General features: G+C 33.4%; 4 protein-coding genes and 1 pseudogene across 8 annotated transcripts; 3 read left to right on the plus strand and 2 right to left on the minus strand.

Annotated features, from left to right (window-relative positions):
• Positions 1-203: 203 nt before the first annotated feature.
• Positions 204-4,454, plus strand: LOC122589551 (annotated as a pseudogene).
• LOC122589552 (uncharacterized protein At5g50100, chloroplastic) lies at positions 2,473-10,811 on the minus strand. Of its 5 annotated transcripts, none has more exons than XM_043761849.1 (9): positions 10,612-10,811; positions 9,825-9,976; positions 9,624-9,731; positions 9,483-9,539; positions 9,308-9,373; positions 9,154-9,214; positions 9,024-9,067; positions 8,858-8,938; positions 2,473-2,878 (listed from the first exon to the last, which is right to left on the minus strand). In XM_043761849.1, exons 1-8 carry the CDS (start codon positions 10,751-10,753, stop codon positions 8,900-8,902), a joined length of 669 nt encoding a protein of 222 aa, XP_043617784.1. In that variant the 5' UTR covers positions 10,754-10,811; the 3' UTR covers positions 2,473-2,878; positions 8,858-8,899. The 5 variants fall into 5 exon arrangements, with proteins under 5 accessions (XP_043617784.1, XP_043617783.1, XP_043617782.1 ...); XM_043761848.1 differs by lacking the exon at positions 2,473-2,878 and adding an exon at positions 5,290-6,100; XM_043761847.1 differs by lacking the exon at positions 2,473-2,878 and adding an exon at positions 5,290-6,110.
• On the plus strand, positions 5,661-8,618 carry LOC122588289 (calmodulin-binding protein 60 A-like). Its single transcript, XM_043760403.1, has 7 exons — positions 5,661-5,770; positions 5,985-6,084; positions 6,288-6,340; positions 6,428-6,915; positions 7,214-7,374; positions 7,459-7,663; positions 7,734-8,618. The coding sequence occupies exons 1-7, from the start codon at positions 5,661-5,663 to the stop codon at positions 8,504-8,506; spliced, it is 1,890 nt and encodes a 629-aa protein (XP_043616338.1). The 3' UTR covers positions 8,507-8,618.
• Positions 10,812-13,227: 2,416 nt separating the features above from the next.
• On the plus strand, positions 13,228-17,395 carry LOC122588546 (succinate dehydrogenase subunit 7B, mitochondrial-like). Its single transcript, XM_043760679.1, has 4 exons — positions 13,228-13,415; positions 13,536-13,604; positions 14,551-14,653; positions 17,073-17,395. The coding sequence occupies exons 1-4, from the start codon at positions 13,359-13,361 to the stop codon at positions 17,138-17,140; spliced, it is 297 nt and encodes a 98-aa protein (XP_043616614.1). The 5' UTR covers positions 13,228-13,358; the 3' UTR covers positions 17,141-17,395.
• Positions 17,396-20,619: 3,224 nt separating this feature from the next.
• On the minus strand, positions 20,620-22,485 carry LOC122589255 (uncharacterized protein DDB_G0283357). Its single transcript, XM_043761522.1, has 3 exons — positions 22,061-22,485; positions 21,293-21,432; positions 20,620-21,017 (listed from the first exon to the last, which is right to left on the minus strand). Exons 1-3 carry the CDS (start codon positions 22,410-22,412, stop codon positions 20,910-20,912), a joined length of 600 nt encoding a protein of 199 aa, XP_043617457.1. The 5' UTR covers positions 22,413-22,485; the 3' UTR covers positions 20,620-20,909.
• Between the last annotated feature and the right edge of the window lie 3,690 nt (positions 22,486-26,175).

Genomic DNA, 26,175 nt, shown 5'->3' on the forward strand with positions numbered 1-26,175 from the left:
AGAGGGAGAGAAAATCGGAAATCGGATGAACGTATGTGTGTGTAATGAGCGTGATGGAGAAAAAATAGGGTAGTGTAAATTAGGAGGGCATAAAAGACATTTTAAAGGTAGAAGTGTTAAAAGGGGTGAAGTAGTTTGCTTATTAATGGAGTATAGATAATAATACAAATCGAATCTATTTCCCAATAATCTTTCATCAAAAGATAGAAAGACAACTTCCTTAGTTCTAGTAGCACAGCCGCCCCTGTCTCTGCCCTGCAAAAATGACATTGAATCAACGACGTGGTTTGGAAGAAGAAGAAAAACAAGACATCCACAATAACGGATCACGACCAAACATCAGCACCTCAAACGACCATCATGAACAACTTGCAGCAGGTGCCTCTGCTTTAGCAAGGTACAAAACCTATCAGACCCTTAATTATTTAGTCGCCTCCGTTATATGTATCTACATACACACATAGTTGCTATATCTGTTTACATTTTTTGAACTCGAAGACAGTTAGTTAGACCGTGTTCCGCTATATATCTTTAAAACACAAATGTATAATTGAATTGGTCCTTTTTGTGTGATGTAGTATTTATTTTATTTTATCTATGCAGGGGGGCAGTGGAAGTGACGATAATCCAAACCATACAGCGTGTCGTGCTACCGGTTATAGTACCTTTGATCCGTCAAGTTGTTAGTTTTTCTTGCTTTTTGTGTGACTTATAAACTGTTGACTTAGGCATATCACCAGTTTTGATGACATGGAAACTCTTACTTGATATTTTGATCTAGATATATAGAATAGCAAATAATTATAACTTTAATTTAATGCACACCAAAGAAGAATGATACATATAATTGCATTTCGTGTGAAGTTTGATTCAATAAACCTAAACACTGCCTTAACTAAAACACTTAATGAAATTGTTTTTTTTTAGTGTGTGTGAATCTAATCCAATTAAGTCATGGATATAGGTTTTCGTGAGGCCTAATAGTCGACATGTGTGAGTTATCTCAGTTCATTTTTTCGAAAGATGAATATCCGTATACTATGTAGACATGTTTGTTCCACAAACGTTTGGTTATTATTAGTTTTGTGATATTTTATCCATCTTTTATGTTGCAAAATCTGTAATATGGGAATATTTTAAATTTCCCGGATATCGATACGAATCATGATCTCAATTCCCAAATACAAGAATCCGTCCCTTTATAGTCTGGGTTACATGAAATTTGTATTGGATAATACGTATTGCTATGATCAAGATTGTGACTAAAAGTCTGATCCTGGTTGCAAGAGAGTTTTCTGATTTTCATATGTTTTTGTTGTGTAATCCAAAAATTTGGATAAACATGACGGTTATAGGCTAAACAACATATCAATAAGTCCATTCACAAATCAACGTATACGAGTATAACTTATCATTTATAAGGAAAAGACGTTGCCGCTTGACACCACCTGCTTACAAGGGGAGTTACCCACGACCCTGCTAGGTGCGCTCCCTTAGGACCCCCGCAAAAGGGTGGAAGGACCTCTTGACCCCAACTATTCTGGTCCCGTGCATATATTGGTTTACATGGGCGTACACTCTGTACCTCCTCACCCATGAAAAATACAATACCCATCACGCGAAGATACTAACACTTAATTGCATATGCTGAGTGTTTACATAACTGGTCCATTGAAAGGTTTTTGAATGTAGGCAGTGTTTAGGGTGTGTATCTTTAAAATTGTTAAGTCATAATCATATTTCAGATTTTAATTTGATATTTCAGTCATACAATCTAAGCCCAGATACTGATAGTCCAAGGATTTCCAGGTAGAAGAGCAGATTGGGTTGGCAAAGCAGGAGATCTTGGCTAGCCTGAAAGAGTAACCTCTATTATCCAAATAAATTGGCAGCGTTAATCATAGTTGCTATATCATTTAGCTCACACATCATTTTTTAACCAGGAACAAAATAGGCAAGGCAAGTACTTCCGTTCCAAAAGAATTAAAGCTACAGTTCAGAAACAAGGTTTCCTTGCCAGCCTACACCAGAATAAAGCAAGCATTGAGATAGCTTTGGTTGATACTGTCACTGGGCAGATAGTGAATAATGGGCCTGAATCTATGGCGAAACTCGAAATAGTTGGTTTTCGGGTAGGTGATAATGAAAGCAAAAGCAATGATGATAATTGGACATTTGAAGACTTTCATAAAAGGATTCTAATGGAAAAGAAAGGGAATAGAACCCTCCAAGGAAGTACTTGCTTGCAGCTAAAAGAAGGTCTTTGTTTAGTTGATGACGTTTCATTTACTCATAACAAAGAGAACACCACCAGAGGTTGGTACAGACTGGGGGCAGGAGTTGTGGATGCCGCTTTCATGAATGAAGTGGAAGTAGCAAGGACAGAAGCCTTTCTCATGAAAGATGGTCGTGCTACCTGTAAGTATTCTACTGTGAAAGGCTCAACTAGCTAGAAGCACGAAAAGTTAAAAATTTATGGCTAAAAGTTCATTAAACATGCATTTGAAAATATGTAATATCATATATTGAGTACATTCTTAGTCTAACCGCATTGGTATTGAATTTATAAGCAAAAAAATTAACAAATGAGCAACGTACTTGACAGTTTTCACTCTTTTTTGTTACAGGCATTCTTATTTTCTTGCTCAAAATAATGAACAATATGGTTTTTCCTCTGCAGATTATGAAAAACACCCAAACCCATTTCTATCCGATAAGGTCTGTCATTTACAACAGATCGGATATAAGGGTCCTCGCTATAAAAAATTACAAAGGGCCGGAGTGATTACTGTGAAGGATTTGCTGATTCTCCTCTACACAGATGTCAAAAAGCTCCAAGATGTAGCTACGAATTGTCTTATCTTTCTATTTCCGAATCCTGTTAGTTTAAATATATTGGATTAGAATCGTATCATGTTCAATCAATAATGTTAGTAATGTGGAATCATTGAGAAACAATATCATAAATTATGGCACAGAGCTTTTATTAATATTGACAGGCCCAATTCTTACTCCCTCTCACAGCATGACCAAGATGAGAGGATCCTGATCCTTTTATATCAAGCACAAAGCATGGCTTTCTTCGTGCTAAATGCTTCTATTAATGTTTCTAATCTATGTTTTGATACCTTTTTTTGTGACATTTGCAGATTCTTGAACTAAAAGCCTCTTCTAAGACCTGGGATGACATCATTAAAAATGCTCAGGCATCCAATGGAATGTTTCTGTACCTTGATCCGAGCTATGAACCCAAATCCGGTGTAGTTCTTAATGTGAAACTAGAAATGAAGGCATTAATAGTAGGATCTCATCAGTACATACCGGCTGACGACCTATCTGACCAACAAATGGCAAGTACCCACTCCCCCCTTTCCCCATTTCCCTAATATAAATTCAAGTTTAGACTTGAGCTCGAAAGTATCTAGTCAATTAATAACACCCTGTTTTAATAGCAGGTAGACAGCCAAAGTTTGGTAAATCTAGCATGTGAAAACTTAGGCATGCTCCGCCCTTTCGAAGATGAGACTTCTCTTAGAGGATATCTCGAGTCAGGCAACCATTTCACCTCATTACCTTGTGCCACAGGGACTTTCAAGGTAACTGATGTACTACCAAGACCCTCTAAACAGGTTACCTATGCATCCCCTCGTCTCACTGAAGATCCAAAAAATGTGAATAGCTTGAACTTCCACACAGATCAAAGCACGAGACATGCACCTACTGTAACCTTTCAATCTGAAAAGGGGAAAGAAAAAGTTCCTTTTGATGGCGAGGTTGCTTATTCTAGGGATTACTTGAAGGAACCTATCTCACTTCATTTGTCTAATCATGAAAGTCCAAACGAGCTTAACTTTGGGAATGCTGCACAGCCAGAAACGTCTTCTCAAGTTGTCGAGTGTTTCCACAATCCAGTTAACATCTTTAATTCGAGTTCAGAAGGCTCTGAATTGTTAGATCACCTTCTAAGCACTGATTATAGCACTTACCTTGAGATCCCTAACGACGAATGGAATTGTAGCCCAACACATTCTGATGCTGATGTTCTGATGCTAGCTACACAAACTGTTGCTTTATGTACTATTGCAAAGACAAGATGGACAAAAGTGTCCCGGTTGCTAAGGCGGAACTCCGTTAGGGAAAGGCTTACGTTTTCAGACGGAATTCAGCCACTCAAAAAGCAAAGGTGTTTTTAACAATAGCTTGGAATCACACTATTTATATAGTTTTATTCATTGCTGCTTGTTATACTATTACAAGAAGAAATCATATGTTTCTTCTTTTTTTTTTCAGGGAGCATGTATGTGGTTTGGTTATTAATGCTGTTGTATCTGTACTTAGGGTTTTGAAGTCCCAAATTAGTATTGAATTCCATTCATAGGCAGCTGTAATTATATGTACATAAAAACATTCAGCCATGCTAAATCAAGTTCATATACAACCATTATCTTTGATGTTAAACGAGCAGTTGATTGTTAGTATACAACATCATTTTATTTGTTAACAGGGACTCCTGCCTAAACGCAATATGAAGCAAGAGCTCAGGGTGAGTGCTATATCTACAAAGCGGAGGTAGGGCATTGGGGAATGGGGCTCGGCCTCCTCCAACCAACACAACATCTTATGCTAGTTTGTTCTCATTTATCAACCTGATTTTTTATCAGTCGTCCTTTCTCAATCAAGCAATCGGTCCTTAATATCAGTATCTGGCTCTGCCAACTCTTGGTGTCAGCCTATTTTGATGATCTAGTAAATCAACTTTATAAGTAGAACTTGATTAAACAGGCATAAAGTGCTTAATGAAAATCTATCAAATCCTTACATTACAAAATTACTTGTAGAGTGTAGACCAAACCATATCAAAAGTTAATCACTAATTGTGTGCTTATGTGGCCATGAAAGTTTAAAAGGAAGCAGTGTGATTGTTGTGGTGCAAAAATGATTTGTCTAATCAAGCTTAGTTTGGGATTTCTTATTTAAATAGTTTAACTGCTTATTGTCTATATATATATATATATATATTTAAAATGGATCAAGATCCTTCCATGTAATTTTCAGCATGATATATCATGTCAGTTTTGTGAAAAAAGAAAAACTAAATAAATAGTGAAGACTCACAATCATTGAGTACAATATTTTTATTCACGCCAAAATTTAACATGAACCATCGTGTCCATTTCGAAAATAAGAGAATCCTAATCCATTTCAAACTATTTATTTTACTTACAAGTTACAAATGATAGATAACCTATTGACATGTTGGATAACTATTCCTGAGAATATACAGGTACGACTCTGAAATTAGTTTACTTAATTTAACATAAAGAATGTTTTACAAATAACAGAAAAAAAAAGGAATAAATAAATACAAAAAGTTATAGCCCGAAAAGAAACATTGTATCAGAGATGTATGTTAAAGATAACCATCCTTTAAAATAAACTTTGATGTATAATACAATGTATGAGAGGTGTTCCACATAGCAAAGTGTGGGTTTGACAGCGTCCAACGCTGAGGAGTTGACGCTCAACCTCATTTCTTTAAATAGAATAGATAATCAACTTAATAATTACAAACATATTAAGAATCTAATTTCATCCAAACCAACCCAACGACTTTCTAACCACAATTCCGTCATCAGCTAAAGCTCACAAAAAACACAATAATGGCATTGATTCAACGAAGGTTGGAGGAAGTTAATACCGACGACGATGAACTACAACCAAACATAAGTTCATCCGATGATGAGGTTGCAGGAGTTTCCTCTTTAGCAAGGTAAAAACTAAACCAAACACTTGTTCATCTCAGTTACTATCCGTGAATTGTTAACTTTAAATCCACAGATAAAATCAGTTTAAGACGGTTGATGGTGATCGCGTTCAAGAACGTTACTCATGGGGGCATGAATTCGACAGAAGGCTTAAAAATAGGTTTTCAGTAATAATATGTGATTTACCTCTCTGACTGTGTGATATTAACGATATGTATTGTACTGTAGGGAGGCACTGGAAGTGATGATAATTCAAACATTTCAGCGCATCATCGAGCCAATTATTCTACCTGTTCTTACGCCTTTAATCCATACAATTGTGAGTTCCCTCTACTCTGCTAGACACTAGAAAATTAAAAGATTACCATACTTTTATAATCGAGAGCTTGAATAGCAAGACTGATTTGATTGCAAACTGAGAGTTTGAAACAAAACCTAGTTATATACAGTATATATTAGAATTCACATACAGAGTATTACATACGGCTCCGCCTATAGTTGAAAGACACAATTAATTTACAGATAAAAGAGCAAATTGGATTGGCTAAGCAGGAGATTTTGGTCAGCATGAAAGAGTAAGTACAACATATTATCCAAACAATTTTGGCAGCCCCAATCATTAATGATTATCATGTACCTCACTACTCAACTTTTTATACAAGGAACCTAGCTAACAAGGAAATTGCTTCAGTTCAAAAAGTTCTAAAACTACAGTTCAGAAGCAAGATATGCCTACCAGTCTACACCGGCAAACCACTTCTAGGAGAGAACGAGAAAACTATAGAAATAGCCATGGTGGATGCCCTCAGTGGGCAGATAGTTACTACCGGGCCTGAATCTATGGCAAAACTCGAAATAGTTGGCTTCCGGATAGGTGACGATGAAAGCAATGATGCTAATTGGACTTCAGAAAAATTTCAAAAGATGGTTATAAATGAAAGGAAAGGGAAGCGCACCCTCCAAGGAAATACTTGCTTTCAGCTAAAAGAAGGCATATGCTTTGTCGACAGGATTTCTTTTACTCATAGTTCAGAAAACATAAAAAATGGTTGGTACAGACTGGGGGCAGGAGTTGTGGATGCCACTTTAATGAATGCGGTGGAAGTAGCAAGTACGGAAGCGTTTCTGATGAAAGATGGGCGTGCTATCTGTAAGTGTACTGATATCAGCAAGTTTCTGTCTCATTGACTTGCCAACATTAAAGTTTAATGGATCAACCAAATGCATGCAAGTTAATTTTTCTAGAGACTACAAGTTGCAACTTCATCCAACGTGCATTTAAAGACATAAAACACCATGTCACCATATACTGTTGACAGTCTTAACCCTAACCACAATGGTCTGAAATTTAATTTGGAGCAAAGTGTATAAGATGGCAACGTACATTGCGAATTTTGTAGCAATATACTTTTTTTGGCCAACAGCTTAACTAGTGTCCACCTGTGCAGATTCTGAAAAACATTCTCACCCATCTTTGTCCGATAAGGTGTGTCATTTACAACAGATCCGCTATAAGGGTCCTCGCTATAAACATCTGGAAGAGGCAGGAGTGATCACTGTTAAGGATCTTCTGACTCTCCTCTACAAAGATCCAAAACGGCTGGAAGATGTAGCTACAGATCGTTCTTATTTTCCTATTTGATGTTCTTATTTTTCTAAGCTAGTAATAATGCATTCTTTGCAACATTTGCAGATACTTGACCTAAAAGCTTCTTCTAAGATCTGGGACGACATCATAAAAAATGCTCAGGCTTCCAAGGGATTGTTTTTGTACCTTGATCCAAGCAATGAAACAATAACCGGCCTGGTTCTTGATGTCAAACTACAACTAAAGGCATTAATAGTAGAACATCATCAGTACATACCGGTCAACCAACTATCTGGGGAACAAAAGGCAAGTATACCTTTCTTCTCCCACCCAGCCCAACCCACTTTTGGCTAAGTCTGATTGATCTTATTAACAGGCAGACATTCACAATTTAGTGAAATATGCATCTGAACATCTAGACGTGCTTCACTCTTTCGAAGATGAGATTTCTCTTAAAGAATATGTTGAAACGGGTACAGATATCACCTCAATACCATCTTCCCTGACTAATGATGGGCCACCAAGTCCCTGTTCACAAGTTATCCATGCTTCCACTGATCTCAATGAACATCCAAACATCTTAAATAACTCCCAAATGGGTCAAATTACAAACCATGCACCTACTGTAACCTATAGATCTGAACGGGGAAAAGAGATAGTCCGTTTTGATGATGAGATGATTTATTTCCCACATTACTATGATGAACATACTTCATATCATCGACCCAATCTAGAAAGTCTAAATGGGCCTAATTTTGGGACTGCAACAGAGCCAAACACATCTTCTCAGGCTGTCGAGTCTCTCCTCGAGACATGTGGGCATATGAATACGCATGACACCTTTTGTCAGGCTCTAGAAGAATTTGAAGATTTACGCTACATTCTAAGCTTTGATCATGACTTTCATCTTGGGAACCCTTACAATGAGTGGCCTTCTAATCCAGCAAATTCTGATACCGATGTTGTGACGCTGACTGCTCGAACTGTTTCTGCCTGCACTATTGCCCGTACAAGATGGATAAAAGTGTTTAAATTGCTAAGGGCTCGGAAAAGATGGATAAAAGTGTCCAAATGGATAAGGCAGAACTCCTTAAGGAAAAGAATCAGTGTTTCAGACGGGATTGAAGCTCACAAAAAACAGAGGTATTGCTAATACAGAATAGAATCATACAATTCAGATAGTTTTTATATGCTGCATAATGAATCTAGTGGACAGTTGTAGAAGAAGTCATATGTTTCTTCTATTGTTAACTTATTTCTTTCTAGGGAGTATTTATGTGCTTATTGATGCTCTTTCTTTGTATAGTGGGCTTTATATGTGAAATGTGTATTCAACTACAGTAAATAAGCACGTAAGTGTATATACATATATATTCAGCTATTGCTGAACCAAGTTGATTGTTGATATATGGACTTCACTGGTAATGTAACAAAGAGCAACTATTACTGTAACATCTAAGCAGACATAGTCATGCCTTCAAAATTTATCAACATGAAATCTTGCCTGAAGGTAAACCATGGACATGTGAATAGAAGAGATCTGAGTTTACATCCTACAACTCTTACTGTCATTGCATAATTCCTCCTGCCAATTATGAAGAATTGGTGAATCAAGATGTCCATAAAATAAACAAGCATTTGTAAACTAAAGGCCAAAGTATTAATCGGACCTTTTTCTTTCGAGCCTCCAAAACTTCTTCCAAAGGTGGTCGACCTAAAAACAATGATGTTGATCAGGCTATTCTATGTAGAAGGGAAATCAATGACATGGATATGAGTATATGACTCTAGTAGACAAACCTGTGACCTGGAGACGATATTTAGCCCAAACACCATAAACAGCATCAGCAATTGTTGCAACCTGTCAACACATGTATTAGGTTCAGCAAAGTTTAAGTTTATGGCACCCGTCACATGATAAGCATGATGGTTGTAATATAATGAGACTACTTACGGGCTCGTATTTTGTAATTGCATATACCCATCCTAGACCAACTGCTTCATATAACTTGCGGAAAGCCTGCACAGGTTTTCAATAGCTCAACATGTCATTTCCAGAAAAACTACAGAAAAATTATGTGAACATGATAACTTAAATAATAGCATATGAGTTACAGAGGAATGCATACCTCAACATTAGTGACAATAGTTCCATCAGACATGATTGCGTGAATTTTACCCATAGCCTAAAAATGTTAGGATATGTTAACGTTTGACGCAGAAAGGAATAGTACAAAATAACAGATCAAGAAAGATATTTAGTAACATACAGTTTCATAGTCGATGCCCAGATTATCCTCTGCAGAATAATTGTCTGAACTAACATCAACAAAATTGATTGCATTGTAGTTCTTATCCCTTTGCTTTAGCATATTTACCTAACAACAAGAAACATACTTCAGATGAAAGGATGGTTATTCACAATAACTAGTCTTTAAGCCAGAATTGGCAAATGATGGCTTTCAATATACCTCACGCATACAGAGGGGACAATCACCATCATAAAGCATTTTGACCTTCCAATTAGGAGGAGACTGTGGTTGTCCCCCAGCATTATCACCTTTCGTAGGAGTTATAGGGTTCGTTGTTGCCTCTTGTATTGCTCGAATAGAAAACCTGAATCCTAAAAACATTGACATTCAATATAATAAGTGTAGGAATATAAATAACCACCAAAAGGTATACATATTAATATAATCATGTTGTCTGTCTCTCTGACTAATTCATACCATATATCCAAAGTTCCTACACAAGGGAAACCATATATAGTATATTTTGAACTCAAATTATACTACAAATTCTGAAAGTATTCATGAGAAATAATAGCTTTTGCCATGTCACAAGTAAATACTTACGACAGTTATTTGTCTAGAATAACAACTTACTTTTTTTATTTGTTTCTAATAAGCCATCTAACCTTTTTTCGGCCGTATTTGGCCATTAAAAGTACGACTTTTGTACTAATAAAGCATCAAGTAAAACCTTTTCGAAACGAGATAAACATGTTACATACTTCTTGCGCAAATTTTATCTAAATAACTCGTTTACCTTTTCATGTTCCCCTTGTAAATGTCATCAAACCTTCGCTAGTCTTGTTTTACAATTCGAGAAATTGTAAAAAGTAACAACTAATATAAAAGAATGTTAATGCTACTCAAGAAATGAAAAACTTATTTTACCTACAATCATATCATATCATATATTAATATATACACATAAGAAGATACTCACATAATTATTAATTATAAATATAAATACCAGTAGTCCGAGAAGGAGGATAAGCGATGGATTGATGATGATTATGATTTGAAACAGAAACAACAAATGGACGCGAACAAAAATTGGCAGGTGTCAATAATTGGCGTCTTGCCATTGAACCTGCAACCGCCCTAAATGCCATGTTTCGATTTCAACGATCTTTAATTTTTGAGTTGTATATGTTTTCTTCATCATGAGAAATCGAATGTAAATAACTGGAACTTTAGGAATCAAGTATACAAGGCTACGTGGCGCCAACTTGTTCATCCAATTTTTTCCGCGAAGTTTTTCAATTGGGCTGGGCCTTCATTAAAAGGCTGAGAGGCACAAAAGTGTTGCCAGACTTTCTGAAATAAAATATACTAATTTTAAGGAGAGATAGTGGGAGGACAGGTAAGTTATAAAGTATGATAGTCAAATTCTTTAACTGTATGGGCTCTGTCCTCAGATTTAAAAATTTGTCGAAAGTATGACATCTTTAATGAAAGAGGATAAAATTTTAAGTACACTCATACAATTTTTATAATTTATTGATATACGGTTTTTGAGATAAAATATTTTGAATGAATTAAAGAAATAAAATGATTTATGGAGGGAGAGAAAAAAATGAGTAGTTGAGATTAGAGGAGAGAAAAATGAATGGTTGAGATTTAAGGGTATTATATGTATATTAGATATATATATTTAAATTAGTGAATAATGAATAAAAAGTAATTTAGGTAATTCAATTACTTTGAGATTTAAAAAAAAAAAAATGCTTTATAAAATAGGATTAGAAGTATTAGATATTAGACATTCTCTTATTAAATCCAATATTAACTATTTTATAATATATTATGCCTATGCATATGTGATCGAGTAATCCAACAAATTGAAAGGTAATTAATCTATAAGGTGGTAAATAATACTTCTTATTCCTTCTCCCTTGCCTACTACAATTAACTAGACAAATACTTCATATGTCCATAGTTGATATAATCGTTCTCCTCTGCGGCTTTGTCAATAAGTTCAACTTAAGTTTTCGTGTTTAAGGTAATAATGTTGTTTTTGGTACCTTTAGAATTTTTTATTATTTTTTACTTGGAGCAAACATGAATATATATTTTTATTATTAGAATTTCTTTAGTGGGTCTTTCAGAAAAATGTTATTTTTGAGTAATTTTACAATCAATTAATCAAGGGAAGTAATATTAGTACCACTTATTTTAATACATTTACCACAATTATGCATTACTGATTTGTATAGTCATCTGTAAAACTTGTACGTTGTGGTACATACATCAAAAATCGTGGTACGAATCAATGGCGGAACTTGAACACTTATTATGGAGGGACGGAACTCAATGACACATAAAATTTATTTTTGTTAGAGAGGCTAATATGTATCATGAAAATTATTTTTAAAGAATATATAAGTATATTAGTATTAAAGATAAATACTTTTGGAGGGGTTGGAACCCCCTTCTCTAATGCACGGAAACGTGGTGGAGGCACCGTCCCCGTACCGGAAACTCGCCGGGGACGGAAACGTGTACGGTGACGGCTGCGAAACATTTCCAGAAATTTAGGGACGTTAATTGACCGTTTCGATAAGTCAAAGGGCGTTTCTTGTACCGTTTCTAATTTAGGGGACCTTTTTTTCAGCGGTGTTGTTGTTAGATATTGGTTACCGAAGTCAGATCTGAAAAAAAAAAAAAAAAAAAAAAAAAAAACTTCAAATCGGTATTAATGGAAAAGCCGGCAAGTCGAAGAGATAATGCACGAGTAGGGACATGGAAGATGAAGTATTTTATATTAATATTCGATTTAGACCCCTTAGAAACTTCATAATTTATTTTATCATTTACACCCCTTGAATTTCAAAAACTTACATAAATATAGTTATTGTTAATTAATTAAATGTTTTGCAATAAACTACTAATAAATTTAATTATTATTTTTTAATTTTAATAACAGTTATTTTAATATGAAAGTTTTAGTTCGGACTTATTTCCTCAAGATATAAATTTGTAATAATTTAATTATTCAATACTAATTGGACTATAAATAAGCCATTTAAATGTATATTTATTTGTTTACAAATGTATATTTACTTTTTTATATGTATTTATATTTCCGTACCCGTGTCATACTCGTTTCTTGATTTTTTGAGTTTTGTCGTTTTCTGTTCCCGTATCAATACCCGTTTTCCGTTCCCGTGCAACATAGACTAGACCTCCTTTGGCCCCTTGGAAGTTCCATTCTTGGTTCATAGAATGTTTTGGGAAAAAATGAAATCTTTCAAAGGAATTGGAATTTGAAGGAATGAGATTTGACGGAATGTTTTTGATTTTTTGAAAATTCAAGTGATGGAAGGAATGAAATTTCTTCATCCATCCATAAGGAATGGAGATTTCATCAAATGATAGAATGTTTACATTCCTATGGAATGAGATTCCCGCTTCTTTATGCAACCAAACGCACTAAGGAATGAAATTTAATTCCAATTTCATCAAATTCTATCAGATTATGTGAACCAAACGCGACCTAAAATTCTTAAAAAGCCCTCTCATCAAACTTATGTTACGTCAGCACAATATAAGGATAAAGAATAAAAATAAAATAAAGTAAAAGGATGAAATAGAAAGATTACACCATTTGTATCACCAGCAGTAGCAGAAGCATCAAGATCCATCGTCGGATCAAAAATTATTTAATCGTCTGCGACCATCTAATACCCAGCCAGCGTGACCTCAGATAGATAGATAATGGCTTCCTCGCTCAAACGTAACACCTTTTCTATCTTTCCTTCTTCCCAATCTAAGGTATATCATCCATCTGTATCTATATATAGTTTCATCAATTTCTCAATTCGTTTGATATGTGTGTGTGTGTGTGTGCCGATTGAACTTTTTTTTCTTCTTCAATTGAATAATTGATTTTAGGTGGCCGAGGGTTTACCGTTGCAATCTAGACGTCAACTTCATGTAGAACCTGGAGCTCGCGAGAAAGCTGTAAGTTTTTGTTTTATTATTATTCTTGTTGTTGTTTTGATTATCATTTTAATTTTTATTTCCGATTTATGATTAGTAGTATGATGTGTGTGTAAAGTAGTTTGAAATGAATTTCACTTTTAATGACATAGCCCTAATTTAGTTTCATGATTTTTATTTCTCATGTCTTAGAACAAGGAGTCCTAGTTTAGTTCAATATAGTATTTACATTCATTTGGTTACCCCGTCCGCTGTTATTGCTTGACACTGTTTTCATTTATCAAAACTCAAAAATATGGTATCTGTTTGGAAAACTTGTGAAATGTATGCCGTAATTCATTAGACGATATCTCCTCGTGTATTTCTTAATCAGTTCACATCCGTTTGTTATTATTTTTTTTTTAAATGACTAAATGTGTATTAAGGGGGTGTTTGGATCATTTTATTTTATTCTATGGGAATATCGGCTTATTGAAATTTCAAAAGGCCAATTATATCAGTTGCCACAGCTTATGAGCTTATGAACTTGAACATTTGGGCTCAAATAAACAAGCTCACGTTGACTAGCTCATATACCAGCAAAAATGAGCTATTTGCTTTTAAAGTTTTAATAAGCGGAAAAGCCTAGAAAAGTAAGCTAAGTCAAAACCCCTCAAGAGAGATGGCATCAGCTTCCCAAAGGAAGCCGGACTACTGATCAAGCTTTGTACTTTTTAGTTCAAATATCTTAAGATGAAGATGGTTTTCATGTTTTTAGCTTCTTCGTTTCAACATATTCTTTGTAGTAACTACCGCGTTTCATAGCTCGTGTGATAATCACTTTTTTGATCTACAACTGAAAGAGTTCCTATTGGTTCATCAAAAGATACCCATTTGACTTGCAAAAGTCAAATGTGCTATTTTTTTTGGAGTACCATTATCCGCTACAGTATATGCTTTTTCAACCTTTTATGGCATTATGTTGCAGCTTTTAGCTAAAGACCCAGCACTAGAGCGCTTCAAATCCTATAGGAAAAGTGCAGCAAACATCCGAAGATTTGGAGATTACGCTACTATTGCTGTTGTAGCTGGTATGTCAATCCTAAATTGAAATGAATCTGAAATATCTTGTGTTAGATATCCTCAAGCAATACTTTTATTTGATACTGCTATATTATCTCACTTGTGAAACTTTTTATAAAGTATTCAAAATATGTCTTGCACTCCACTCGCCTTGAAGTTTTCTCATCTTGCATCTCTAGTAATACATAAATGCACACACACACACACACACCCCTAAGGGGGTGTTTGGTTCGCGAAATTTATTGTAATTCTTAGGAATTGGAATTTGAATTCCATTGATTGCCATGTTTGGTTGAGATAGATGTTGGAATTGGAATTTGAAATTTTCCAACAGATTCCCTGATATAGAGAATTTGGAATTCCATCAATAAACTGATGGAAAATTTTACATTCTATAGGAATTCAATCTTTTGACAAAAAAGCCCTCCTACCATAATTAAAAGCCCCTTTTTTTTTGTCAGCCGTAACATATTCTTACTGTCTACTAATCTTCTATTTTTATCCATACCTGTATCTTAACCTCTAATCTGAATCTTCATCACACACACACACACACACACACATATAAACCGATTGAAATCTTTGTAGGGAATTAAAAAAAGCTATATGTTTGTGTTCGGAGTCGTCATAGAAATCTACACCACCCTTGAATTGCTTTAATTTTGATGAAAGGGGTAGAATTGATTGTTAACCATGTGCAAGATCTGGAGTTTATCTTTCTTTTCTTTTCTTTTCTTTTTTTTTTTATTAATTATGAGTTGCAATCAATGTATTGTTTCACTATAATGGATGTCGCATTATTTTTTATTTCTTTTTTGAATTATGTGTTTTTTTCATTAAAAGGATAATTTTGTCATTTGATACAAAGTACATTCCATTACATTGCATTGAATTCTGTCAACCAAACAGGATACAAAATTTAAAACTTTCATATTCCAATTCCTTTAAATTCCAATTCCATTAACAAATTCCAATTCCTTCAAAAACATTCCGTGAACCAAACACCCCCTAATATGTTTCAAGGTGTAATTTTAGCTAGTGATACACCTTACAGTATTTCCTTTGGACTATATATAAACGTTTAAAACACACAATCAAATCAAAATGGCAACATGAATATGTTTAAAGGTTTACTGGTAAAGGGGTGTATCTATATTGGTGTTCGGTGATTATGTAGATATAGGAAATTGCCACATCCCCTTGTATTGGTTTAACAGATACAGTTGCAACATCAACATTCCAAATATATACCTATGAAGTCATCTGGCTACGTCTGTTCAAAGCTTAGCACAAAGTGAACACAGAGTCTTTTGAAATGCTTAAAGTTTTCTTATTGCTTTCTCAACAAATATATATTACTATTTCGACAGTCTAATCGTCAATCACTCAATCATATAGAATACACTAGCTGCTTATAATTATTTGAAAAGAAATGAAAAGCGTCAGTTGACCCTGTGGCCCCACCTGTGTTAGCTGCTTATTTTGCTACCTTTGAGGTTTTATGTAAATTCAGGCAGGGTTTTGCCTAATGGTTAGTTTTGAATCTTGTTTAATTAGTAAATATGCCTTCATGAGTTGCTAAATATTTTTTTTCATATAAATGAAAGTTTTTATATACTATTAATCTTTGGGTAGTAATAATCATTGTCCTGAAGCTTTTTCATTTTTTAGGCTTATACATCATTGTTTAGTTAAGTTTCAGATGATCTAAAGCCCATTGAGCAAATAAAGTTCGAAACTGACTTGCATGACACATCTGAAATAGTTTTGGAGAGGTTGGGCTCTTTGTGATTTGCATAGTTGTCAAAGGCGAGCGCCTCTTGCGCCTAGGCGCAAAAGGCGGACAAGGCACAACCTTAACGCCTGAAACCCTAGGCCCAAGGCCCACTAACTGTATGAAGCGCCTAGCTACACTTTTCCATATAAATAAACCTTTTGTTCCACATAAAAGTTCATTTTATTATAGGGATATCACAACAGAATCTTTGTTCCAAAAATCTCTTGGTATACATCATTATCATCAATATCATCATTCATCATGCTATTCTTCATTTAACTAAAATGTAAGTTTTCTTCTATATTTATATTATTAAGACTCTTCTGCTATTTTATATACCTTCTTAGTTGAATTTTTCTTCATTATCATTTGTTAGAGACACTGAAATTTTATATACTCCTCTACGCCTTTTTTTATTCGGGCCCGCGCTTTTTTTGCGCCTCTCGCCTACGCCCCATTTGGGGTCATTGCGCTTGGAGTTCGCTTTCGCCCTTAACAACTATGGTGATTTGTGAACATTGATGAAATCTGTTTGCTGATTGTTTAAGCATACAAATATACAATGCTAAACAAGATATCCGTGCATTCTATATTGTGAAATTCGTCGAAATTATTTCTGACATCACACATATGTTCTAAATTTGTTTCAGGATGTTGTTATGAGCTCTATGTTAGGGCTATCACACGAGAAGAAGCTCGTAAAGCTCAGTCAAAGTAGAAGCCTCAAGAAGTTGTTGATGGTGATTATTGTTCTTTTTATGCTTGGAAAGATTGTCAATAATTTATGAGTAGGCAGTGTTGTTTTTCAAAATAATGTTGCAAAAATGGGTGGGATTTGAGATGGCTGTCATTGATTTAGAAACTCAACCATAAGCCTGGTTACCAAAGCTTGTCATGACTTTTTTCACTTCATGTGCATTTGCCTTTTTATTTTTGCAGTAATAAATTGATGCACAATGCCTTCATAAACTAACTTGTTTTCCTTCTTGCAAGCCAATTATCGTTCTTACAAAAATGCTCGAAGACCCTGTAGAATGAAATAACTTTAACAGTATATGAAAACTTGCATCTGCAAAATCGTTGATTTTATGATGCTTTGTCTGGCATTGCTCCTGCATATAAACACAATGCTTTGTTTGTTGTTGAAAAATGTTTGGTCACTTTGGAGATGATAATGAAATCTGCTTTCATCCTTGCATGACTATATCGTATACATGTTTCTGTTTTATTGTATACCTTTAAATTGATAGAAAGAGCCTAGAAGAAAAAAATGAAAAGACGAAGATGAAGATGACATTGAATTTTTAGAAAGTTAATATATTACAGTAACTAATTAGCAGATGAAGAAGAGTAGGAAGAATAACCATTAGTCCATCACCAATGTCTAGGCGTCTAGTGACTAGAAGCTAAAAGCTTTGTGGTCAAATCTTGTCCTATACAAATAAATTGGGGTGACTAGGAAAATCATTGTAACCGGGCATATGGAAAAATATAAAAATACCGGTATAGGCCTGAACACAGAAATCATTTCCCTCTGTTCAAAGAGAAAATTAATTAACACTAATGTGAGTAGAAGCAAGAAGATTCACACCCAGATTAACTGTAGAATCTAAGGTGGAAAGCAACAGTTTTGACTGATAAGTAGTGCCCACTGGAACCATTTACATCTATCATCATCGCTCGATGAGGCCAGTATCATATTAATTAATCCCGTTCAAAAATGTTATACAACTTGTTAGACTTCGGTTTTAATTTGGATGTCTGTGTAAGCATTCCTTTTGAGAGTGTTACATTGAAGAAATAGTTCACACACCGAAGGAGTACGATGAATTACCTTAATGAGAAGCGACCACCTGGACTAATATTGTTTGGGGTAGTGGTAGCTAGATTGGTAGCTCCATTTATTTACATATACGAGCGGAAAAGCTTGGGGCTTGTTTGGAACTAGCTCCACCCATTTAAATCCTAATGAGGCGGTTCTTGTTTGATCTTTATCTGCTTGTTCTAAGCTTGGGGCTCTAGAACAAGGAAATCAGATGCATGTGTACATAAGCAAAAACGATTTGATTAAAAGGTCTAAAATCTCAACTGCTCTTATTGACATACATGAGTCTCATGAGTCATGTCGATGATCAGTTGCACCCGCGGATTGAGCAGCTAAATAATGTATTAAACAATAAAAAGGCTAATGTTGGAGGGAAGTTTCACTATTTCTTGTTAAGATAAAATTACTATAATTTATACCTCCTCTTAATGTTAATATAAACTAGGTCCATATACAGGATAGGATTCTTTTGCAACTGTTTCTGTTTTTGTTTTTTTTATGTTTTGTTTTTGTTGTGTTTTCCTTCCAATAAAAAAAAAATCTTGGTTTTTGTTTTTGTGGGTCATTGGACATGCTTTGGAGCATGCTATTGGTGTAGCACAATTTTCATTATCGTCTTCCCTTCAAAAAGACAAACACCACTCATCACTTTCTACCCTGTCCCTCCTCTATTGCTTTGCATTCTATACATCTTTAGACTTTAGTTTTATCCTAAAGATCATTGTACATAAGTTGTTTTTTTATATATAATTACAAGCAACTACTTGCTATAAACAATACATATAAATATGATATATAAAAACTTACATTCTGGGGGTCCCGAGTTCGAGATATGAAAAGGACATTTGAAAGAATTTAATAATAAAGTCCTCCACTGTAGCAGGTTTGAGTCCTGCAGAGGGGACAAGGTTTTACCCTAATTAAAAGTCGTGTCTTCATGCGGTTTAGTTCGAAGTTTCTCCTCCTACTAAGTATTGAGGGTGAGGCCTCTCTAGCAGAGACCCGATTAAGACAACGTAAACTAGATCCTCTATTGCGAGCAAATGATCCACACCTTTAAAAAAAAAAAAAAAAAAATACATAAACTACAAGTAAAAAGACCTTATGTATTGGGTTTTTGCGAAAGTAATCTTTTTAAATTGTGTGCAAATAATTATCTAACTTAATTATAAGAAGTATCAAACTATTACTTTTCTCTTATGCCTATAAATTGATATATGCTTTAATAATTGTTAGACCATTTAAACTTGTATACGGATTAATTTTTTAGCACCCAATCAACTTTTTCAGCATTACAAGATAGTATTAAAGAAATAGAGCAAAATCTAGCAATTGCCAAACGAGATGAGTATTTGTGGGGGCATGAATGATTATTAGTTGAAGAAAAGAATATTTATGATTACAACGTTGGAGTGTGATAATTGCCTCGACTTCATCATCAAATATTCTTTGAACCCACCATATACTCATGCGCCTAGCCTATCTACTCCTTAATTTGAACATACCATACTCATGCGCCAAGCCTATCTACTCAATTTGAACACCATATTCTACATTTCTAGTTTTCTACTACCACTCTTTGTATAGATTAAGTGATTAAGAATTTTTCCTACAAGCTTTTTTTCTCTTTTTTTATTTTATTTTAAATGTGGATGACACACAACGGAAAGTGTAACATACATTGTTTTAACCGGATATGCGTTCGAGAGTTTTCTTCACCTTCAATACTGTATAGGAGAAAACCTCAATTAAACCGCACAATGACACAACATTTAATTGGGATAACATCCTACACCCTCAGCAAGACTCGAATCCGGATCTTACGTCACTAGAAGACTATTGTGAAATCCCTGGTACCATTAAGATAATTGCTCGGTGGTTCATACAAGCTGTTATTTATACTTGTATAACTAGAACAAATCACAATCAAAAGAAATGAAATAAAATAAAATCATACAATATAAGTTATCATTCTCTAACTACTACGAGTACAATATAAGTTATTATTTCTTAACCTAAAACTTTAAATCTTTGATATGTGTATTTCATTAAAAAAAAAAATTTAATCTTATCTTTTGAATATTTTAAATGTTACCGTCTTATTATGAAGTGATTTTTAGATATATCAGTTAAGTTAATTAATCATTATTCTTATTATCTCAAGCTTTTGATAGTTTTATAACAGTTTTTATTGATTTCTTAGATTGTTAACTCAAGAATCTTTTTAGTATCATAAAAATTAACTATTTTTTCCCCATCATTTCGATCCATATGACTTATTTTTATACTTGAAAGGATAACTAAAACGATCAATTAGTTTACTCATAGAATTGAAAATATCAACTAAAAAGTAGAAACAAAATTTACAAAAATAAAAGAGAATGAGAAGAAGTTATAATAATTACAAAGGTGGGGAAAATTACATGTAAGTCAATCCGTTCAACGGAAACTTAACAAAAGCATTTCTTGAAACACAGCAAAATCATTATAAAACTTAAAAAGAAAGGCAAAATCTCATTTTTCAAGATATTGCATCATTCATCATGTCCCCAAATGCAAATCTCCAACTTAATTCCCACAAAAAAAAAAAATTAATCTAAAAAAAAAAAAACTTTAAAATCTCGATATAAACATAGCTTAGCTAATATTTTTAATAAGTTTGCTAGCTTGTTATTTCTGAGATACTATTTAACGATGGGTGCCATCCTCTTGGTTTGTTTCCCGTTGATTTAGAGCTCACTATTGGCCTATCTTTATCTACTCTTCTCATCTGCATATATACATACAAATGCATTTATGAGATGTTTTTTTAATTTAGTTGTAAAAATTAAATGATAAATAAAAAGAAACGATAATAAGGTTACATGAATATAATATATAAATAACTTTTTTTTGGGTAAAAGAGATTTACACGTACTGGTAAGATTTGGATAAATTACTTTACGGTAAATTAACAAAAACACCTTTTAAACTAACAAAAGATATGAGCAACATTTTATGTATTTTAACTTTATAAACATATATATATATATATATATTACGAACCTGATGGTGGGTTTTTCCTGATTGATTAAGTGATTTTATGGCTGATGCTTGATCACAGTTTGAATTGGATTCGCTTTGCTGATGATAATTCTTATTGTTTAATTTTCCGTTCTTCTTTGCCTTAATTCCTTTCATCACCTCTACAATTAACATGATCAAAAATAAATAAATTAATACATATATAATAAGAAATAGTTAACTATATACAAACATTAATAAAATTGCTTACTAATTAAAGACTGACTTTGCTGCTTGTGTAATTACTGTCAAGTAATATAATAAACACTTTTGATTTTGGAATAAACAAAACTTAATAAATAAAGTTTCAATTAAGTCTATATTTAGTTTGATCATCATTCTATGTACTATATATATATATATATATAGGTTTTAAAAGACGGAGTATAACTAAATTAAGCATATATATATATATGCTTTCGACCTGTACCATCATATAATTTTGTAATAACAAAATATATAGCTAGTTTTCTTCTTGTGATTGAAGGTGTACGTAATAGAAAGAAAGAAAAAAAATGATACGAGTAACATTTATATTTGGTGAGAAATATAATAAAAGTGAAGCTAATCAAATAATTATAATTAAGAACAAAGTATTGAGTATTTAGTACTAAAATATATAAAATAAAACAGTGGTGTAGGTAACTTTTCTTTATCATGCACTAGCACAACTCTCTGTTAATTGCTTAAAAAGTAATTAAACTAAAACTGTAGTATTAATTAATGGATTAATTAATTGATCATATATACCTTGGGTAGTGATGAGTCTGTAAGCATGACCAAGAACAAGATTGTCTGTGGGACGAAGAAGTTTAATTCTAGTAACTCGAAGCGGCTGATTATTATTACTATTATTATTGTTGTCGCTTTTATTATTGTTATTGTTGTTGGGATGCCGGTGATGATGATGGTGGTGGTGGTTAGAAGAGGAAGCTGGTGGTGGAGAAGAGTAAAAGGTGGTGGTGAGTAGTAAAGCAACATGGTGTCCAGGATGAAGCTTCATCATCTCAGCGGCCGAGACGGGAGCATAAAACCTCTCGGCTCGGCCGTTTTGGGTCTGTAAGACAAAACTCGCATTGTCGATGGCCTGACAATTGCCCATGTCGTACGTTTTGGTGATAATTAAATTAATGGATATGTGATGATAATGCTTATAGATAGATAGATAGGCGAAGGAAGCCAAGAATTGAAGGGATATTATACACCACACCAATCTCTTTATATAATACCAATCCCTCATCTCATCACCCACGGTCCCACCCGGCCCCTCTTTCTTTTCAATTTTTTACTCTTAATTTTTAATTGATGCGTTGTATGTTTTTGTATATACGAGGGAAGAGAATATGTGCCTATCTTGTATTTAAGCTTGGGTATAGAACTCCTCACATGTTAATTTTTTAAACCATAAAAATCATGGGAGCCATATGATTTATTTATTTTGCAACAAATATTAAAAAATTAATATGTGATGGAATCTATACCCAAACTTAGATACATGATAGCCATATATTCATTTTTCCTATATATATACTCATATATTTTCTAAATTCAGGTATGGATTAATTATATCCTTGATAAATAGGCCATAAATGTCTATAATATTGGCTAGAAAAATGATATATTTTCCTAACTAAGTATCCTATAAATCTTTCAAAATTAAAAGATAGATTTAGAAAAGAGTATTAATATAATCCAATGTTTTGATGATTTTAAGATAATTTTTAGTAGGATATGTATGTAAGAAAATTTATTATTTTTTTACCGGATAAGATCTCCGGACATAAATCCTTATCCTTAATAAGATATAAATCTATAAGATAGGATTTAATTTTGACTATTAGATGGTAATACACTAATGAACAAATAATCTTATCATCATTATTTGAAAGATTCTGATATTAATCACTTCATTTCCATATGAATATAAACATGATAATTCACTTTCGATAGAAAAGCAAACTTTTTGGGAGATTGGTACGTATTGTTGTAAAAAAAACAATATAGTGTTTAATTTGCAATGCAGTTCATTAAAGGTGTCTAATGACTGATTTAACATATATTGATAATAATGAAGAAACAATAATCCTTTTTATGGATCTTAGGGACTTACTTGTGTTCAAATAATGATAACTAATTACTACTTTTCTATGAAGGATATTCGAAAGTTGTAAAACATGCCTAGAAACTATGTAAAAAGATGTTGCGATTTCCTTAGACAAACTAAATACTCCATCCATCCCATTGATTGTGTCACATTTTAAATATTCAAAGTCATTCTTTTTTAATTTTGACTTTAAATATATTTTTTTGGGTTATATAATACTCAATGAAAGTTATACCCAATGAAAATCTATTGAAAACTTAATCAATTCATGTAACTTTTATCAAATATTATGTAACACCAACAAAAAATATTAAGGTCAAAGTTAAAAATTAAAGACTTTGAATATTCAAAACAAAACATTTTTAATGGGACGAAGGGAGTAAAAGGTTTTGTATCATTTTTAGTTTTTTTAGACATAAATTAAACATGACATAATATTTTATTTTTAGCTAGAAATAATATAAAATGTACCCTTTGAAACATAACTTACATGTGATAGGATCACACTATATGCGATCAGAATTATAAATTTTGTTGAAAATTAAGCAATGTTATAAATTTCTGTTTTCCATGTTTAGTCTTTTCACAAAAAAATGAATGACCTGTTCCATAGTACGTTGAATAAGTTTTTTTTTTCCTTCCAAATTACTAAGAGCAAACAGGTTTTGGACTCAAAGTCTTGATTGTATTACGATCGAGTATAACCTTTCTTTTGCCACCCTTAAAAATGCTTTAATTTATATTAAGGTTAATTAACACCGTTGTAAAAATGCCTGCAAACCTTTCAAATAAAAAAGTCCCCCCATATCCTCACCACTATTTTTTGGTATCTCGACCACTACTAATTTTTGCAGCGACCCTCGCTACAAAAAGTAAAAAAAGTGCGGGCCCCCATGTCTATAATGGTAAATATGGCAGAATAAAAACGGGCCCCCTATCAGGGTCGCTGCAAAATGTCTGGTCAGGTTACCAAAAAAGTGGTCGGGTTACCAAACGCCATAAAAAATGCCTACAAAATTAAAAACCGTATTGCTATAGTAACAATAGCTAGTAACAGCCAAAATTAATTAGCTATCAATTCAAATCTTTATTTAATCTTGAAAAGATTTTGATATCTTTTTACCAACTCTATCCACAAGTGCCGTACGCGTTACTATGTCTTTGCATGCCTCAGCAGTCAGCACTCGACCTTTTTTCTGTTACGATTTGATACATTCACCTCAAGATCCGAATAACTGAATAAAATAGATTACTAGCTAAATTAACTTTAGTACGTGTGCGTATAAATTATACATGGGCTCCTTTGCAAGTTTAAAGTAAATCGTCTAACTATATTCCGTATGCAATAATATTGTAACAATGTTTAATTCTTATGTCACTTCATTAGTAGCTCTTCAATATCACTAAAAGATCGTTCGATATATAAGAATGACAATCATTATTTTCTTTTGGAACGGTTCGATTTTATATAAATACAAATAACTGAGTAAAAGATTGTCGTGTGTCCTTCAGGGGTATAGGGATCGAGTCATGGGGTGGGCTTTTACATTATGGGTGAGTACGGTTCGGTTTAGGTCAGTTTTTAACTAGGCCTGAAAACTGAACCATTATAATTCGGTTTTGTTTTTTCGGTTTAGGTCTATTTCCGTTCGGTTTTTTCAGTTTTAGTCGGTTTTTAACTACTTGTGGTTTAGGTCAAATTGAGATTAAAAAGTTTATATGTTTATACCCTAAATTTAGACCATAATTTATTTCAACAAGTTTTAAAACAATATTAGTAACAATAACACCACAACAATGACAACAAATTCTTATAATTAAGTTATACAAACTTCAAACAAATTATATATATACATATAACTATTTATATGTTTTACACGTTGTTTAATTATATACAATTCTTGTTGTGTATTTTCACTTAAAACATATAAATAATATTATTATATACACCTAAAAATGTAAATATATATAATAAAATGATATAAATATAAAATAAAGTAAACAATATATATTATAAAGCAAATCTCCACCGCATATTATAAAGCAAATCGCCACCACTGTCATTACATCACCACCCCCATCACCGCCGCAACGCGCAGGTACCTTTCTCTCGTATATTATAAAGCAAATCTCCTCTGTCTACATTTTAAATTTCAACATTTACTTTCCCAAAATGTCTATATATAAATTTTATATTTACCTAAGATCTTTTCTCTCTCCTCAAATTTCAACCAATGTTTTTTTTCTCTCTCCCCCATAAATCATTTATTATTTCAATTTATTCAAAATCTTTTATCTTAAAAACCGTACATCGATAAATTATAAAAATTATATGAGTGTTCTTAAAATTTCATGCTCTTTCATTAGAGATATCATTCGATATACTTTCGACAAATTTTTAAATCCGAGGGCGGAGCCCGTACGACAAAGTTATTTGGCTATCACACTCTATGACCTATCAACCCCACCATCTCACCGCTGCAACGCGCGCGTACTTGTTCTCGTTTTAAAAACACATTATGTTATCATTAACTTTTACATTGTCTATTATGTCAGGATTCGTATGTCTCACTTGCAACCATTGAAAGTATTCATTTTGAGAATGGTTGGTTTTAGGGGTGAGCAAAAAACCGAACCGGAAAATCAAAAACCGAAAAAAACGGACAAACCCGAACTCAAAAAACTGAAAACCGAACGAAATCCATTGGTTTGGTTTTTGTTTTCCAAAAACCGAACGGATCGGTTCGGTTTTCGGTTTCAT

The sequence above is a fragment of the Erigeron canadensis genome, chromosome 2 (genome assembly GCF_010389155.1).
Source record: "Erigeron canadensis isolate Cc75 chromosome 2, C_canadensis_v1, whole genome shotgun sequence".
Taxonomy (NCBI): domain Eukaryota; kingdom Viridiplantae; phylum Streptophyta; class Magnoliopsida; order Asterales; family Asteraceae; genus Erigeron; species Erigeron canadensis.